The sequence below is a fragment of the Callorhinus ursinus genome, unplaced genomic scaffold (genome assembly GCF_003265705.2).
Source record: "Callorhinus ursinus isolate GAN/ISIS: 27379988/994484 unplaced genomic scaffold, GSC_fseal_2.0 scaffold45, whole genome shotgun sequence".
Taxonomy (NCBI): domain Eukaryota; kingdom Metazoa; phylum Chordata; class Mammalia; order Carnivora; family Otariidae; genus Callorhinus; species Callorhinus ursinus.
Genome location: NW_027397107.1, coordinates 6,886,337 through 6,900,009, shown reverse-complemented (window position 1 = coordinate 6,900,009; position 13,673 = coordinate 6,886,337). Strand labels below are relative to the sequence as shown.

Genomic DNA, 13,673 nt, shown 5'->3' with positions numbered 1-13,673 from the left:
CCGGGAGCTGATGGGCAGGTGGGGATGGGGCAAAGGGGAAATGCGGGGCAAAGAACAGGAGGGGTGGGCATATGTTCTGTCTGAGACCTGAGGAGGCCAGCAGGGTGAAGGGTTGAGATGCGTGGGGTCCTAGGGGGGTTGTAGAAGCAGAAACCTCACGCACCATTGGATCTTCAGGGGGTTACTTTTTCAATGCACGTTCACATCAAGTAACACATTTTGCTTCATCTCCCTAAATCAGGGTCACAATCCTTTATGCATTTGAGAAACAAAAAGTCCCCAAACAGTCTGAATTCAAGCAAAAGTTGCTCATTCAGGATGGGAACCCAAAATAATCTCGTATCTCAAATTTGAACCAATTGAACGACAAACATGAGCAATGCCTTACCATTTAGACATATTTCAGGACTTGATTTTATTTTTGAGGTCTCTTCACGTCAGATGTCACTTGGTGAAAACACCAGGGACCTAGGGGGAATTCCTTTCCAAGCCACAAATCTTGGTGACATCTAGGGGCAGTCGGATCCCACCACTCAAAGCTTACTCCTTGTGGGCCTGGGGCTGGAGGCGAGAATCTCACCGCAGTCCATGGTGACGCCTTCCTTATCGAAAGCTGGTTCTGTTTTTGTCCCAGCTGTAACTCATTCCTCTATTCAGTAAGTACCGAGTGCTCTATGTGTCAGGCCCTGTCTTAAGAGGTAAGAGTTCTAGCCTGGGAGGGGGTCGTGTAGTTCCTGGGAAGTGTAGCCAGGCTGGTGGGGGCTCCTTCCGGGCTTTCTTGTCATCGTCCTCCAACAGTATCAGCCCAGCTGGCGGCAGAACCTGTTGAGGGCAGACAGATGGTGGATTCTGAGACACCCCTGAAGCCCTGGAGACCCTAGGGGCTCCCTCCCGGCCTCCTCGCCTTCCCTGGGTGGGGGTGGGCTAGCCCCACTCTCACCCAGCCTTCTCGTGCCCTGCCTATTAATAGCCGCAATGTCCCAAGAGCCCCCCCCCCCCCCCCCCCAGGGTCCGGGTTGGAGTGGGCCCCGAAGTTGTGGGACATTCTGTGGTCTCTGATCCTGGGGATGTTTATTCTCTAGGTAGGCGGAGGGTGAGAAAGGGAAGGGGAAGGTGTGGCAATCCGCTGGATTCCTATCAGCCACATCATCTGAGAAGGGGAAGGCTCTGAGAACTTGGTGGGGTGGGGGTGGGGGGGCGCAGGGGCGAAGGTGAGCCACCAGCACAGGGAGGCTGCGGGCAGCCCGAGGAGCTGGAACGGCGCAGCCCGTGTACCCGGCCTCCTGCCCCTGACTTCGCCTGATAACAAAACAGAAACTGAAACAGGGTCGGGATTCCCGGCGTGAAGTCAGAGATGAGTCACAGCTCAGAGTGACTGCACTAGCGGAGAAGTGGTACCAGACAGGCAGACGTGAGCTGAGGGCAGCAGAGGCAGGCAGGTGAGTGGGAGCTGGGGCGGTGTGGGGGGCGTGGGGGGAGAGGGCGTGGGGGGCGGCCCTTCCTGTCTCGAGGACCCGGGACTGCTGGGCTCGGGAAGCCGGGCGGGATGGGCAAGAGGCCAGCTTTGCCTGTTGCTGGGTGGTGTTCATGACAAACGGGCAGAGGGCACAGGCTGGTGGGGTGGTGGCCGAAGACACCTGGGGCCATGGTTGGGCCTTGGGTGATGCTCCCCTGCCTCCCCTCTCCAGTACGTCTGAGGGTCCCGCTGAAGCATGGCAAGCGGCATCGAGGTGGTGGCCATGGACTGCGAGATGGTGGGGCTGGGGCCCGGCCGGCAGAGCGGCTTGGCTCGCTGCAGCCTTGTGGACTTCCATGGCACCGTGCTCTACGACAAGTTCATCCGGCCCGAGGGGGAGATCACTGATTACAGGACCCCGGTCAGCGGGATCACGCCTCAGCTCATGGAGGCGGCCACGCCATTTGCCGTGGCCCGGCAGGAGGTGAGTGGAGGGCTGTCCGCCGGTCAGGCCAGCGCGGCGGGGAGGCCGCGGCCCACCCGCCCCCGCCACACATCCACATGCACACTTCCCTGGCACCTTCCCCAAATGCCAAATCTGTGACCTGTGACCCCAGATGTGGCAGATTCCCCCCACCTCTACATGAGGGTGCACTAGGGCATCCCTGCGAAGGCCTCCTGCCCTCAGACAGCCTTAAACTCACACCTGGGGAAACTTCAGGGCATCCGGTCCACCCTGCTGGCCTTGTGATGGGGCAACTGGGTTCCACCTGATGTTCCCCACGGTGGGATTCTTTTCTCTCCCCTGGCTGCCCCTGGTCAGCCCCACGAGGAAATGAGGAAACAGGGCTCTCACTGGCTGGGCCCTTGGTAGGGGGCTCCTGGTCTTGGAGAATAGGCTGGAGCCCCTGGACGGAGGGGAGAGCTTGTGCCCAGACCCATGGTAGGCCTTCCATCAGCTTGAGGTCAGTATGTGGCCCCAAGATTTCCCACCCTCCCGGTTCACCTAGTTGTGATAACTTGTTCAGGTCCCAGTTTCTTTCTAAAGATTTTATTTTATTTATTTGAGAGAGTGAGAGAGAAAGCACAAGAGGGGGTAGGGTCAGAGGGAGAAGCAGACTCCCCGCTGAGCAAGGAGCCTGATGCGGGACTCGATCCCAGGACTCCGGGATCATGACCTGAGCCGAAGGCAGTCGCTTAACCAACTGAGCCACCCAGGTGCCCGGTCCCGGTTTCTGTTTCTGTTTCTCTGAATCACTAGATGGAAAGCAAACTCAGCCTCTCTTGCACCAGCTTTAGTCACTTCTGGGAAGATTAGAAGGGCAAGTAAATTCACCAGTTTCTAGGCTGCCTGGGCTTGGGGGAAGTCCCGGAGGAACAGAGGACCAAGGTTTGGCCCAGGTGCACACACCACATGCCCGATTTAAACGCAAAACATAAGCAACCATAGCTCCTGTTTCCCAAGCACCGGTGGTCTGGAGCTCGCTCACACCTCACGGGACAACCACCAGGAGGGTTCTCAGGAGCTGTAAACCCAGAGTTAAGAGGGCCAGTCTTGAATCCTGGCTGGTGACTTAGCAGCTGAGTTACCTTGGGCAAGTTGCTTGGGCAGCCTCTCTGTGTACCCAGTTTCCAGCCCCTGAACCAGAAACTGAGTGTAATAATAGTAGCAATTTCATAGGATTATCGTGAGGACTGAGAAAGTGCCTAGAGAGAGTGCCTCTATAAGGACTCCTTAGCTGTTACAATCGTCTGTTATCCCCATATTACAGATGTGCAAACTGAGGCCTGATTGAACTAAGTGTATTGGTTTGCTGGGGCCACCGTAGCGAAGTACCACAGACTGGGGGCTCAAACAACAGAAATTTATTGTCCCACAGTCATGGAGCCTGGAAGTCCAAGCTCAGGGTGTCGGCAGGCTTGCTTCCTTCTGCGGCTGTGCGGGAGAGTCCATGCTGCGTCTCTCTCCCAGCATCTGGGGGTCGGCCGCCAGTCCTGGGTGTGTCTTGGCTTGTAGAAGCGTCAGCTCAACCTCTGCTTTCATGTTCGCCTGTGTTCTCCTTGTGTGCGTGTTTTATGCCCCTGTTCTCGTTTATAAGGACAGCAGTCCTGTCGTATTAGGGCCCTGATGGCCTCCACCAATTACATCTGCAATGACCCTATTTCCGAATAAGTCACATTTTGAGGTACTAGGGGTTAGGATTTCAACGTATGAATTCAACCCATAACACTAAGTGACTCGCAAAGGTTCACATAATGAAAGGTGGTCAGGATTTAGAGCTTAGGCTCAGACCTCTAGGGCTGTGTGTCCAGTAGGGGGCCGCCGAGCCCCATGTGGCTATGAGCGCCCCAAAAGTGACTGGTCTGAACCGTGATGTGCTGTAAGTGTAACATACACATGGGATTGCAAAGACTTGTATTAAAAAATTCATAAAATACCTCAATACTTTTTTATATCACTTACATGTTAAAATGATAGTATTTTGGAATATTGGGTTCAATGAAACATATTAAAACTAAATTCCCCTATTTTTACCTTTTTAAATATGGTGATTAGATGATTTAAAATTACACATGTGGCTCCCATTATATGTCTACTGGACAGCATTGTCCTGTAGGTACTAAGAGGAGGCCAGGGAGCCCTGAGCTGGGGATGCAGTACATCCGCATGGCTCTGGAAAGACTCCGTGAGGCTGGTGGTATTCACAAGGGGTTTTTGGAGCCTGTGTCTGCAACCCAGTGGGCCACAGAGAGCCATGGAAGATTCTTGAGCAAGAGCATGGCAGGATCAAACCCAAGTTTCGAGAAGACTAGAACGGGGCTTGCTGTGGAGGATAGATGGTAGTGAGCAGAGATGGCAGTAGGGGGCAAGTCAGAACCCCTGGGAAGGCATCAGCGGACAGTGGACTGGGAAGAAAAAAAATGTCAGGATGGAGGTGGCCAAAGTCACCAAGCAAGGGAGGGCAACATAAGGAAGGGTGGGTTGGGTGTTCAGGGGTCAACAGGAGGCCCGGGGACATGGCAGGAGCTCCCCACACTCAGCTCCCCACTGAGCAGTCAGGTGTCTCCATCCTTCACGGTCTTCCTCTCCCCAGCCCTCCGCTGCCTCCCTGGCAGAGCGGCAGAAAGGCTGGAGAGCCCAGAGTTGGGGGGGGGGGGGAGGAGGCAGCAGGGAAATGCTGCTCACATTCCCTGGTCTCGACATGCAACCAAGTCCCTGCATGCCTTTGAGCACTGGCCTGGGCATCAGGCTGCCTAGGTCCCCATCCACATTCGGTGCAGAATGCTTCGAATCTCAGCTGAGATTGGGCCAGGCACGAGGCTTCCCGTGTGTAGCTCAGAGCCCTGCCCAGAGAGGGAGCCAAGAATCTAGAGACCAGGCAGACCTTTGAACCACACCTGGGGTTTACATCTCCTGCTCCATCACTCACTGCTTGGCGTGACCTTTGGCAAGTTCTTGAACCTTTCTGAACCTGTTTGCTCATCAGTGACAGGGGGTGCTAATGCCTCCTCCCTGGCCTCCAGTAGGTTGCATGCAGTGCCACGGCCTGTAGCCCAAAGCACAATGCCGGGCCCGCGGCTGATGGTCACTAGCTGTGCCCATGGAGAAAGAAGGGCAGACGCTCACATGATAGGTCTGAGTCCCCTTTCTGACTTCCCTTGAGAACCGTGGTCTTAGATTTGGGCTCTCATTTTCTGCCTGAACAGCAGGGATGCTGTTCCAGAGAAACTTTCCCAGGCCTGGCTCAGATCACAGCCTCCCCATACCACTGTTCAAATACCTCCCATGGCTCCCCATTGCCCAAGGTCCCCCAGCACAACACTCGTGGACCTCCAAACCCTACCGACCTGCCTTTCCTGCCTTCCTTCCTAGCTCAGCCACTATCCAGCCACACCCCTACTCTCCCCCAGCCCCCATCCCTGCCCCTGAGTCAGCTACCACGCTGGCAGGCTCAGGCCAGAGGAGTCCTTTGTGATGCCCTCCCCCACCCTGCCCACCATCCCCACCTCCCCAAGTGGGGCCTCTAGTTCTCCTTGCTGTGGCCCCTGTACTTTAAAGCTTGCGCGTCCACACACCTGGTCTGCCTAGTTCCACATGGCTGCGATGTATTTTTTTCTGCCCCCAGACTGGATGGTGTGCTTTGCGCACAGAAGGTACCCTGAGAATGTTTGTGGGATTAGAGTCGAATTGATTTTCACAAAATACAGGAGTTCCGGCAGCTGTGTGGAACAAAATTGCCTCTGCCCTCATGCTGGCCTTGGCTGCCAGGAGGCAGGGATGCACACCCAGCCTGGGGCCGGAGGGCAAGCACACTGTCCTTAGACGTGTGTGGATGGGTCTGTGGCCTCTGGCTTGTTGCTAAACTTCTCTGTGCCAGTAGGAGCATCTGTGACACAGGGTGGGTGAAGCAGCACAGGGGAATCCAGCACCATGTCCTGGCTCTGTTCTAAGCACTCTCCACACACCACTGCCTTTGCTCCCCACAAGAGTCCTGGGAAGTCGTTAACCAGCATTGCTACCCCATTTTACAGATGAGCAAACAGAGGCACAAGGCTGAGCAAACTGTCCAAGGAAGGCGTAGAGCAGAGACCCAAATTCTGGCTCCAGAATTTGCTCTGGGATATTCAGTCCCATGATCGACATGTATAAATGTGCTCTCGGAATGCTAAGTGTCCAGTGTATATAAGGGACGGTGTCAGGCCCAGCCTGTGCGTGAAGATGTGGGACAACGCAACAGCAGTCATTTGTTTCCATGAATAAGGACACAGAGGCAGCTCGATCCACTCTATCACCCATAGGTTCTAATCCCAAAGTCAGAGACGGGGCTCACGGGTCCCAAGATGCGCTGGGGTGGGGGGGTCCCAAAAGGAAGAAGCCTATCAGCCATTTATCAGACCCCCCCCCCCCCCAGGGCTGGGTGACACCTCTCAGGTGAGTCTAGGGCTCGCCAGGCCTTGGTTTCACGCAGGCAACTTTCAAACGCTGCTCACCAGCCTGTCTTCCTCCGACGGGAGCCGCAAGTGGGCCCAGCTCCTGTTGAGCCATAGACTAGCCCATGGCAGCCAGCAGGGCCCTGGGGAGCCACGAAGCCCCACCCGGCCCACCCAGGAGGGTTGTACATGGGATCCTGCTACTCCTACTCCCTTCTCTCTTTATTTTTTTGAAATGTGGTCACATTACTTTTATAGTGGAAAGTGACTGCCTGTTATCTTCTGAAACCTCTAGGTCTGACCATCATCTAGAGCGGTGGTTCCCAATGTGGAGTGATTTTGCCCCCCAAGGGACATTTAGCAGTATCTGGAGACATTTCTAGTTGTCATAAGTGGGGCAGGGGGTCTGCTACTGACATCCAGTGGGGAGAGGACAGTGCACAGGACAGCCCCTTCCCCGGCCACACAGACACCAAAGAAGTATCGACAGTGTCCAAGTTGAGAAACTGCTCTGTAGAGCCCCACAAATCAGGCTGTCAGCGCAGGAGAGAACCCATAAGGAGACAGGTCCGGAGAGGGGCAGCGACTTGCTTAAGGACACATAGCAAAGCTGTGGTTCAACTCGATGTTCGGATTCAGGGCTCTCACCTGGTGGGTTAATGCGGTTGTTGTTTTTCTAACAGTAATTTTTAATCGGTTATAGTTTATTTTTTGTAAGTTAATGCTCTCTTAATGTTAACCCAGTCTGTTGAATAGCATCTACCCGTGACCGGGATTGGGGAGGGATAATTACATTTTTAGTTGGCACACAAACCAACTGAATCCCATGAAGCCTTCCGGTTTAGGAGGGAAATGCAGCAGAAGGGAGCCCTCCTACAGCTGTTTCCAGTATAGCCGCCCTTGCCTGGGCCAAGCGCACTGTCGGGGCCCCGCCACTGGGCCGGTATCTCTGGGGCCTGGCCAGTTGGAGGAGGATGACTTCACCATCCAGGGTTCCCCCAGCAGAAGCAGCCTTGTGGGATGAGGCACAAGCTGGGGTGGGCACACCTGCAGAGTGGGGCAGGGGACCGGAGGAAGGAGGGGACCGGGGCCACTCCAGAAGGTGACAGAAGGGCCTGGCCCTCTGGATTTTTAACAAGGGCCCCAGGTGATTTTTCTGATCAGGCACATCTGGGAAATACTTGGAACGAGAGTGGGAATGCGGTGGCATCAGGCTGTCATCCCCCTTCCGTGTGACACCGGCACACGCCACCGTGTCCCCCTTTCCCCGTCGGTAAGATGGTATGACGATTCCAGCCTCACAGGGGCCCCATTCCTGCTTCAGCAAATCCTCAGAGAGCTGACGCGGGTCCATCACCACTCTCCCCTCCGACATCATTACCGCTGAACTAGGTTCTCAGCAGGTGGTGACAAGGACAACTGTAATGATAGGGACGGGGTCAGGCAGATCCGGCCACCTCGCTGCAGCTCTCAAGTCACCATCTATGTCCCCTGGGCAAGCCTCTCCACCTCTCTGGCCCCCAGTCCCCTCCCCTGTGGCAGGGAAATCGGAATCCTCGTGCTGAGAGCTGCCCGGGGGAGGTGAGAAAGTCCCCTGGCCCGGGGCCAGCGACGAGAGCAGGTGGGTGAATGTCCCTCCTCCAACCCACTGGGCTCTCTCCAGGAATTTGAGACTCTGCCTCTGTGTCTGACACACCTGCCTCCTGACGCTGACTCAGGGCAGGTCCCGCGGCCAAAGCAGGTCGCACAGCCCTGAGGTCCCACCCCCGGGCTCCAGCAGGCCCCCCACTTCCCTCCCCAGTCCTGCCTCAGGAAGTCCGTGGAGCCCTGGCTGCGAAGGGGCCGCTGGAGCCTGACCTTTCCCGGCCTTCACCGTACAGCTGGGGAGCCAAAGCCCAGACGTGGTCTTTGACCTCTGAGAGCACACAGCCAGGACCTGCAGTCTCTCCCTGCCCCGCGCCCGGCATCCTTGGCCTGCACAGTTGCGGGCATCTCTCTGCCAAATAGATTCTTCTTTTTTCCCGGCTTCCTCTTCCTTCTGCTTGTCTTCCCCTTGTATTTTATCTGTCTCATCTTGAGTCCCGTGGTGCTGACTGTAGCCACCACCACACACCCTGCCCCCCAACCAGCCCCCAGACCCTCGGGCTCCGGAAGTGATTAAGTTCCCAAGAATCCACCTCCCAGGGACTCGTCATCTTGTGCCTGGGACCCAGTGGCTGCCGTTTCTGGGATGGCAAACAGTCCCTCGGGGCTCTGTGTGAACTGGGCCCCGAGCCAGCTCCTCATTGGGGGAAAACAGGCCACATTGTTCGGGAATGTTAAAGGATGTCTGCAAGAAAGGGCGCGTGACCCCCGGCCGCCAGCGCGGCCCTAGGGCTGGCCACTGCGCTCTCCTCCACACGCAGGCCTTGAGCTGCTGCTGAGGCCGTGTGCCCTCGCCACTCACGTGAGCCCTGGATCAGCAGCAGCGGCACCAGCTGTCGAAATGCGAAATCGGAGTCCTGGATGTCTGGGGCTTCACCGGGTGATGCCTCAGCCCAAGCGTGAGCAGCCCTGGTGTCCATCCGACCGGCCCAGCTCCATTCCTCAAGCGAGCCTCCCCAGTCCCTAGGCTGACTGTGGGCTCTGTGCAGCGGTGGCCCTGACAAACCGACAAAACCACGGGAACGGGGAGGGGGTGATGGGCAGGCTGGTGACACTGCCTGCTGACAGGAGATGGACAGACCCCATGGACAAGTCGCCTCGTGTCTCTGAGCCTTGGCTTCCCCTTCTGTAGAGTGGCCACAGGGATCCTGTGGTGGCCAAGGGAGAGCGTGCAATGCCCCACGTGATGTCCCAGGAGGCCATTAGAAGCAGAAACGGGGCACGGGAGGGTGTTAGCCCTGTAAGAAGTCTCCCCCAGGCACAGAAGACAGCGCAGAAGCTATTGGAGAGCTGTCCAAAGGGGGGCCTGAGCCCCAAGCTGCCCCTCAGCTCCGCCCGAGATCCCCCCTCCCATCCTCTCTGATGGCAGCCAAGGTAAAGAGAGGGGAGTGGCCCCTGTGGCTCGAGGTAGGAGATTGTCCACAGGGCCACCATGGGAAAGGAGTCAGGATAGAGGCAAGATGGTGGGCTTGGGCACGTGTGAGGGTACTTCAGGGGTTGCTCCCCAAAGCTCAGCTGTGTGGCTGGTGGGGGCCTGGAGCAGCCTCTCTGGGAGTGTGGTGGAGATGAGCAGCCTGCTGGCTTTGAAGGCTGGCTCTCGCAGAGTCACTAACTAGCTCTGTGACTATCCCAGTGATCTAACGGTGCTTCGCGCATCACCTCCAAACAGAGTGGCTCGAACAAAGGTCAATATTTACTTCACTCGTGCATCTGCAATTTGGACAGGGCTTGGCCGATGGGGCCAGCTGGGAGGCTCAGGTGTCCCACAGGCCCGGAGCCGGAATCGTCGGAGGTTCACTTGCCCACCCATCCGGTGGCTGGCGCCGGGGCCCCTCGGGCATGGCTCTCTGCCTGCCTGTGGTCGCTCCAGCAGGTGGCTTCGGGGTAGCTCGGGGCTGCTGGGGGACTGGCCCCCAGAGAAGTCAGAAGTCACACAGGCTGGCCCATATTCGTTTGAGGCAAGGGGGATTGAGCTCCATTTTTGGAGAGCAGAGGTGCCAAGGGATCCGCAAACTTGCTTTAAAATCCGCAGAGTAACCTGGGGCAAATTATTTCCCTTTCTTGGTGCTTCAGTTTTTCTCCTCTGCAAAATGTCAGTCAAATACAGGCCTCTCTCATCGCTGTGTTAGCTTTTCATGGTTCTGTAACAAAGCATAAGCTGAGTGGCATGTGTTAGCTCGCCGTTCCACAGTTCAGAAGTCTGGCACGGGTCTCAATGGCCGAAATCGAGGTGTGGGCCTGGCTGTGTTCCTTTCTGGAAGCTCTGCGGGAGGGTGCGTTTCCTTGCCTTTTCCAGCTTCTGGAGGCCGCCGTGTCCCGGACGCCTGGCCCCTTCCTCCCTTGTCAAGGCCAGCAGCTGCACGTCAAGTCCGCAGGGCAAATCACTGACATCCACATATAAGGGCCCTTGCGATTATGTTGGGCCACACGGGTAATCCAGGTGATCTCCCTTATTGGGAGGTTGTCTTCTACCTGAAGCCCATCTGCAACTTTAACTCCCCTCTGCCAGGCAACGTGTCTGCATCTTTGGGAGGTCATTATTGTGCCTGCCACAGTAGGGTTGTTGAAAGGATTAGATGACATACTTAGCCTGGCACATGGGCCGTGCTCAGCAACGGCCACTGCTATTACACGTGGAAGCCACTGAAGGAGTTGGGGACACGCCTTTGGCATGGACCTCAACTACTGAGCGTGAGGAGGGGCCCGGTCCAGTCTCCTCATTTTATAGAGGATAGGTTGGAAGCCCAGAGAGGGGGGACAGTTTGCTCACAGTCACACAACAAGCTGAGGAGGGGCTGCTTCCTACCAGTTGCCCCAGATCCACGCAGAGGACCCTGCGTGAGGCACGGGCTGTGTGTCTTCCCGGCCAGATCCTGCAGCTCCTGAGAGGCAAGCTGGTGGTGGGTCACGACCTGAAGCACGACTTCCAGGTGCTGAAAGAGAACATGAGCAACTACACCATCTACGACACATCCACCGACAGGCTGCTGTGGCAAGAAGCCAACCTGCTATCCTGCAAGCGGGTCTCCCTCCGGGTGCTCAGTGAGCGTCTCCTCGGGCGGCACATCCAGGTGAGCAACCCCCTGCCTTCCCGGGCTCCGGGGGGCCCCCTCCCCCCAGGGTCTCCAGAACCCCCACATTTGGCCCCAAAGATGCTCTGCCCACCACCTGCCCCCCCGCACAAAGTCCTGAGCAGCCGTGGGCTCGCGAGCAAGGAGGGATGCTGGCTTCGGGCTTCCCTGGCCCCCGGCCCCAGACAAGCACCAGAGTGCGGGAGGTTTATTCAAGAGGTGACCCCAGGTTGCACTGGGAGAGCGAGGATGTGAGGCAGGGAAGGGAAGGCACCCAATAAAGGTTTTGTTCATGTGTTTTTAAACTCAAGCCAGTTGCCCCGGGATGACTGAAGCTTAATCCCACTGCAGGCCTCTGGGAAATCCCACAGACCTCAGATTTATGCAGGGAGTGGAGGTATTGACAGCTCCCATCAGGCACAGCTACTGCTGCTCCCGGGGCCCCCCACTCCTCAGCACCTCCAGGCGAAGGCGCCTGGGTGCTGGTGCTTGGGAGGTCACCGAGCTGGCAGGGCCCAGGGCGGTGGGCCAGACACTAACAGTCGCAGCTCCACGTGGGGGCCTTCCCAGTCAACAGCCATTTATCAGCACCTACTCTGGGCCAGGCTGGACGGGGTACTGGAGACGCACGGCTCGGCAGGGCTGGACCCTGTGCTTGAGCAACTCTTGGTGGACGGGTGGGCCGGGAGGAGGGCAGGTGTGCACTGGTCCGAAGGGTGAGTCTTCGTGGAGGGGGACGGGGAGGGGGGAGCAGGAGCCCCAGCCTGAGGTGTGAGGCACGCTTGGCCGGGCGACCGGGGATTGTGTAGGTCACAGGGAAGGGACCTGAATTTGGGCCCCTCTGTTAGCCTTGTGGCACACAGGACCAAGGACAGAGTGGTCAGCACACGGATTCACTGAGGTAGCACTTTAGAAACATCGTTTTGACCTATTTTTTATATGGGCCTGGTGCCCTGGAGCTCCCCAAGTGTCTGACAGCAAGTCTGCAGCACCCCCTACCCCCACTGGCTGATTAGCACCTGGAGGGCACGGCCCGGCTCTCCCACTGACCCACATCCGGGCCCTGGAACCTGGGGTGTGAGCGGGGAAGGCCCGGGTCACACGGGGTCTCTGCCTTCACCCCCAGCCCACACCCCTGCCTGTACCTATGTCTACAGAACAGCCGCTTTGGACACAGCTCGGTGGAAGACGCCAGGGCGACCATGGAGCTCTACCGGATCTCCCAGCGCATTCGAGCCCGCTGAGGGCCTGCCTGGTGGAGCAGGACTGGAGCTCCGTCTTCGTCCCGAAGTCTTCGTCTCTTCAAGACAGCAACCCCCTTGCTTTTAGAAAATGCGTCTTTAGCAGTAAAATAGCTCTATTTTTTTTCTACTCCATCATTGGATACTCCTCTTGCCTTTTTCTGAGCCGGGTAAGGGTGATGGGCCCCAGTCCGTGTGGTGCTTAGAAGACCATCAAGACTGAGCTGGAACGGAGTTGGGGGGGGTGAGTGGCGGGAGTGGGGGGTCGGTTTCCTGAATAATCTTGAATCCTGTGTATCCAAGAAGCAGCTGGAGGAATCTAGGTGGCATGTAACTAAAGCCTTGCCCCGCCTCCCTTTTCCTGTTGCATTTACGCCCAGGGCAGTGGCACAGAGGCTCAGAGGTCCATTCGTGCCATCTTGAAATGGGTGCCACGGCTGTGGCACGGAGGTACGGAGAATGTGCTGACCTTCAGCAAGTCATCCCTCCTCTTGTAAAATGAGGAAGCACAGGTAGTGGATTTTGAAGTCAGAACTAAGTTGGAGTCTTGGTTCTGCCATTTAGTAGCTAGAGTTGAGTTACTTAATTTCCCCGTGCCTCAGTTTCTCCATGTGTAAAATGGGAAATTCTTTTCTTTTTAAAGATTTTATTTATTTGACAGAGAGAGCACAAGCAGGGGGAGCACCAGAGGGAGAGGGAGAAGCAGGCTCTCCCCTGAGCAGGGAGCCCAACATGGGGCTCCATCCCAGGACCCTGGGATCATGACCTGAGCCGAAGGCAGACGCTTAACCGACCGAGCCACCCAGGCATCCCCAAAAATGGGGAATTCTAACAATTGATAGGGTTCTTGTGCAATGTTGCACACAAAGCCCCTAGCACCATGCCTGTCAGAGCTTAAACACCCAGCAAATGTCAGTAACGGGTGGTTACTGTCTGCATCACTCTGATCTAGGAGACCCCAGGGAGAGCAGCTACACTCTGCCGCAGGGGCCGGACCTCTGAAGGAAGGGCATGCGTAGCTGTGGGGAGAAGAGTCCACATCAAAACAGTAACTGCTCATTGGAATCAGCTGTAGTCATTATTTTAATCTGTGCCCGGGTGCCTCTAAACCAGAATTAGTGTGTGTGTGTGTGTGTGTGTGTGTGTGTGTGTGTGTGTATGTGTGTGTCGGGGGCTGTGGGGGCAGCTGATTCTGATCAGGACCTCCACCGGTGATTTTGATGCCCAGGACATTTGAATCACCTGAGATGCTTTTTAGGCAACCCCGGTCCCTAAGCACAGCATTCTCACACAGGACAGAGCATCAGCATCACCTGGAGGGTGCTGGAC

The 13,673-nt window shown here is 56.7% G+C and overlaps 1 protein-coding gene across 1 annotated transcript; it reads left to right on the top strand.

The window, feature by feature from the left end:
• The first annotated feature begins 1,326 nt into the window (after window positions 1-1,326).
• On the top strand, window positions 1,327-12,479 carry ISG20 (interferon stimulated exonuclease gene 20). The gene is made up of 4 exons (XM_025893027.2): window positions 1,327-1,439; window positions 1,689-1,940; window positions 10,903-11,103; window positions 12,261-12,479. Exons 2-4 carry the CDS (start codon window positions 1,713-1,715, stop codon window positions 12,345-12,347), a joined length of 516 nt encoding a protein of 171 aa, XP_025748812.1. The 5' UTR covers window positions 1,327-1,439; window positions 1,689-1,712; the 3' UTR covers window positions 12,348-12,479.
• The last annotated feature ends 1,194 nt before the right edge of the window (window positions 12,480-13,673 follow it).